General features: G+C 35.1%; 1 protein-coding gene across 1 annotated transcript; it reads left to right on the top strand.

Moving 5' to 3' along the window:
• The first annotated feature begins 688 nt into the window (after nucleotides 1-688).
• On the top strand, nucleotides 689-4,290 carry LOC111911847 (sucrose transport protein). Its single transcript, XM_023907593.3, has 4 exons — nucleotides 689-2,122; nucleotides 2,747-2,810; nucleotides 2,904-2,947; nucleotides 3,807-4,290. The coding sequence occupies exons 1-4, from the start codon at nucleotides 863-865 to the stop codon at nucleotides 3,981-3,983; spliced, it is 1,545 nt and encodes a 514-aa protein (XP_023763361.1). The 5' UTR covers nucleotides 689-862; the 3' UTR covers nucleotides 3,984-4,290.
• Nucleotides 4,291-4,870: the final 580 nt, after the last annotated feature.

The raw sequence follows: 4,870 nt of genomic DNA, 5'->3' as shown, positions 1-4,870 counted from the left end.
GAATTAATTACCGAAGATAGTAGTTTATTGATAATATATTTATATTTTATAACTATAGATAATAAGTTTGTGGATAAATTAAAGTATGTTACCAAACATAAATGGACAATTTTAACAATTTCATAAATATATTGGTAAAAGATTCGTTATAGTCTAAAACATTTTTGGTATTACTTTAATTAAAATCATTTTAAATATTTTGTGTATTTATTAAACAATATGACAAATAAATGTGAAAAATCTTTTCACTCGGTGTTTTATTATGTACTGCTGGGCGCCAGGTGAAATCTAATCACTCATGACTCAATCTTCACGGCTCATGCTTCATTTCCGTTGCTTCACCGACCATACGACCAACCTTACCTTAAATAAAACCGTCCAACCATATATAAAATGATGTCATAATTGCGCTAATTAAATACACAAATGAAATTTTTATTAATTTTTTTAAAAAATTAATAATTAGTTTTAGGATATAGTAGTTATATACTATTTATGTACATGTGTGTGTGTGGCTGTGTGTGAGAGAGAGCGGGTCTAGCGTCAATGAAGAGGAGATGTGTATGTTTGAGAGTCAAGTTTGGTTGATAATACGTCACTACTGGTAGTCCGTAGTATTCTGAATTAGAAAGTAATTTGAATCCGTTAAATTTATTTATTTGTAGTTATAAATATTGATAGATAGTAATTTAGAAAATATTATCCAAAACTAAAAGGCTCACTGCCAAGTGCCAGCCCAAGCCATCTCATCATTCTTGAAGCCGCCAAAAAGCTTATAAATACCATCCTTCATCTCCATTTAATTCTCACATATCCGCTCTCTCTTTAACTCCATTTTCATCCTCATCTTGATTTTCAGAACATGGTGTCATCCACAAAAGATGATAAACAACCACCACGGGCTCCGCTGGAAATGCAGCACCATGAATCACCACAAAGGCCGATATGGCAATTAATCATGGTGTCTGCCATCGCCGCCGGTGTCCAGTTCGGATGGGCCCTCCAACTCTCCCTCCTCACCCCTTACGTCCAACTCCTTGGTGTTCCGCACGCCTGGTCATCTTTCATCTGGCTCTGTGGTCCAATCTCCGGTATGATTGTTCAGCCGGTCGTCGGTTATTACAGCGATCGATGCACCTCTCGCTTTGGTCGCCGCCGTCCCTTTATTGCCGGAGGAGCTTTGCTTGTCGCCATCGCCGTTTTCCTTATCGGTTACGCTGCCGACATTGGTGTCTCCGCCGGAGACAAACTCGGTGCACCGACGAAGCCCCGCGCCGTAGCCATTTTTGTCGTCGGTTTCTGGATTCTTGATGTTGCAAATAACACGCTTCAAGGACCATGCCGGGCGTTGTTGGCTGACTTATCCGGGTCGAATTCTAGCAAGATCCGTACCGGAAATGCCATGTTTGCTTTCTTCATGGGTGTCGGAAACGTACTCGGTTATGCCGCCGGTTCTTACACCCACCTCTACCAGATCGTCCCCTTTACAAAAACCGCTGCATGCGACGTCTACTGTGCAAATTTGAAAACCTGTTTCTTCATCTCCATCGCACTGTTGGTGAGCATAACGGTGTTGGCTCTAGCGACGGTGTCGGAGGATGTTTTCGTACCGGAAGCCGTCGATAAATCCAACGGGAAACAAATGGTTTTCTTTGGAGAAATGCTCGGAGCATTGAAAGAAATGTCTAGGCCGATGTGGATCTTGTTGATGGTGACATGCTTAAACTGGGTTGCATGGTTTCCATTTTTTCTTTTCGACACCGACTGGATGGGTAAGGAGGTGTACGGTGGTGAGGTGGGTACTGGACCGGCTGGGCAGATGTACAACCGTGGTGTCCGTGCCGGAGCTTTGGGTTTGTTGATTAACTCAGTCGTGTCAGGTCTCTCTTCTCTGTGCATCGAGCACTTGGCTCGTTGGGTAGGTGGTGTGAAGCGGTTGTGGGGTGGCGTTAACTTCCTTCTTGCTGTTTGTTTGGCGATGACTGTTCTGGTGACGAAGATGGCGGAGTCTGAAAGGCAGTTCACGACGTTGCCAGATGGGACCACCACTCCTCTGCCACCTAACGCCGGGATCAAAGGCGGAGCTCTGTCGATTTTCGCCGTCCTCGGTGCCCCACTCGCTGTGAGTAAATTCTTACCTTTACAACTACTTGCATCAAATTCACATATAATTTTTTTTATATTAAATATTATTAGGAAATTAATACTTTCTCCATATTTATAATATACATGCTTTTATTGTTTTTCTTTTAAAGTTGCATCATAATAAATAATTAAATACCAATTTTTAAATGTAAAAGAATATAAAATAGCTCAGGTATAAACATTTTTGGGTTGCAATATATATGTTTTTGTGTGGAATAATTTTTTTTTGAAGGATAATAATAGTTTAAAAGGAAATGGATAGGAATACTACCTTATTAACCGAATATATTCTTTATAAAGTATATATGGAATTTGATTATATTCTTATCAAGAAGAGAATTTAAGATGGTAATTGTCTTACATTTAATCGATTATTATCAATATATTTTTTGATTAATGATATCATGAATCTTTGCAACTCTTAAACACTAAATGCAAATCAATTAATATATTTGACCATTTGAAAAACACATTTAATTGCGTAATAAATACAAAGATTCTTGACATGTTCATAGTAAAATTTATTAATATTTTGTTAAATTATTACTTAAATAAAGTTAAAGCTCGATCTCATTTTTGTTAATTTATGGTATGCTTCCAGGTGACTTTTAGTGTCCCTTGCGCTCTAGCCTCGATATTTTCTAACGACTCCGGAGCTGGACAAGGTAAATTAAAATAAAATTGTCTTGTAATTACTAAATTAAAAACAAAAAACATTCTTGTAGTTTCTTTAATTATAATTTATTCTAATTTCACAGGTCTGTCACTTGGTGTTCTAAATCTTGCAATCGTGATTCCTCAGGTACATTTTTCTTATATCAATAATAACAATTAATATTATGTTTTGCAAATATCTTTTTATAAAACAAAATAGGGGGTTTTCATTACATAAATTATGAGTTTTAAGTTTTGGTACAAAAAGTCAAAATTGGAAGCTTGTGTGGAATTTGGCATTTGAAAACAAAAATGGGCCCCCACTGTTTCTTAATTTGTGGCATGACGACACAAGTATTCTTTAGACTTGTAGTCTTACTTTAAGTTGGACTCATAATATGACTTGTATGCCACAATCCAAAATAAGTTTTTGTATTTCTAAATCAAAATTGAACTATAATAGAAACAAATTTGGCCATCCAGTCGAGCATGTTACATTGCTTTCTCATCATTGACTAAAACCAAAACATTACATTATGATCTCCCATACCATTGCTTGACTTCCATTAGGCTAATAAAAACATATGGTATGGGGGTTGTGGTTGGCCCCACATCTATAAATTTGGGACCCTCACACTTGTCACCATTCCTATAAGCCAATATTTGAGGTATATGCGACAAATGAATGAGTTGGGTTAAAAATAAATAAAGTATCAAGATATTGCTAACATGAGTTGTCTTTTACGAGTATGTTAATATAGGTCGAAGTTAAAATGAGTTAGAATGTGTTAAGTGGTTGTTTTTTATTTGAAGGAAGATGTTTTGTTTTAGTTGAAATGTATCAAATATGTCACAATGGGTTGTTATGTATGAAACAATTTGATCTGAATTGGACTAGACAAGACTTGATTAACTTATTTACTTCTTATAGACACAACCACCGTTTTGAAGATACTATTATTTAATGTCAAAATGATATTAATCGAATTTTATTTTTGTTTCAACAGATGGTGGTATCTGTGCTAAGTGGACCATGGGACGCACTGTTTGGTGGTGGCAATTTACCGGCGTTTGTGGTGGGAGCTGTGGCGGCTGCAATAAGTGGGATTTTTGCATTCACCATGCTGCCGTCACCACCTCCTGACGTTGTACTTTCAAAGGTCTCTGGAGGCGGGATGCATTAGATTAGTAAATCGGTATAAAACTCAAAAGGTCTCAATTATGTCAAATTGGGACATTTAGGAGGAAAAAGTTGTAATTTTTATTTGGATGTTGGATTTGTGCATATATGCTAAGCATGATGCAGAAATCATTAGTGATTCCCGCATATGTGACGTTTGTGTTTAAGAGAATGTTATGTCATTCCTCCATTATTTGTGTGAGACACCAGTTCATGCTTGATGGAAATGAGTCTTTGCTTTATTCATGTATACAACTATATGTTTTCAGTTGGTTCAAGAATAAAAGTCAGAGTGTTTTTCCTGATTTTCATATATTTGTATTTAACTAGATATTCTTAATGAAAATTTTGAATCAATTCCTGATTGTGTGTATGATGTTTTAATAGAATGTTTTCTTTTTGTTTCTTTAATGTCGTATTTCCTAAACCTTTCAAGTCATTTATACACCGAACTCATCCGCTTATATTCAAAAAACAAAGCAATTATTGCAAGTTCGTTAGCAAGAAAAAATTCAGCACACCAGAGAATGACTAGTCTGTATATTTTAATTATTGAGTTTTTTGGTATGTCCGACAAAAATAATAGGAAAATTTAACTTATATTTATATAAAAGTGTTTGTAAGCTTTTTAAAATGTGTAAATTATATAAAAAAAACATATGTATGAATAAAAACTCAAAATGGAAACATAAAAGCTTAAAGCTTTCAAAATATATTTGAAATAGCTTTCAAATTTTTGTCACAAAATAAACATTTTAAAGTAATACTATCAAACAAAATTCTTTTAATCTAATAACTAAAAAAATCTTAACTTCATAAAATAAAAATTATTTAGGGAACAATCACATTTTTTTAAAGGAACATGTGTATAAATATATTGTTTTGTGAAAC

The sequence above is a fragment of the Lactuca sativa genome, chromosome 1 (assembly GCF_002870075.4).
Source record: "Lactuca sativa cultivar Salinas chromosome 1, Lsat_Salinas_v11, whole genome shotgun sequence".
NCBI classification, from domain to species: domain Eukaryota; kingdom Viridiplantae; phylum Streptophyta; class Magnoliopsida; order Asterales; family Asteraceae; genus Lactuca; species Lactuca sativa.
The sequence above is the reverse complement of the archived record's forward strand: the minus strand, read 5'-3'. Positions and strand labels throughout refer to the sequence as shown.

Bases quoted from the DNA above. Each gene is read 5' to 3' on its own strand.
- LOC111911847 (XM_023907593.3), top strand. From the start codon at position 863: ATGGTGTCATCCACAAAAGATGATAAACAACCACCACGGGCTCCGCTG. The intron at 2,811-2,903 runs GTAAATTAAAAT...CTAATTTCACAG, and splicing joins CGACTCCGGAGCTGGACAAG to GTCTGTCACTTGGTGTTCTA. The intron at 2,948-3,806 runs GTACATTTTTCT...TTGTTTCAACAG, and splicing joins TTGCAATCGTGATTCCTCAG to ATGGTGGTATCTGTGCTAAG.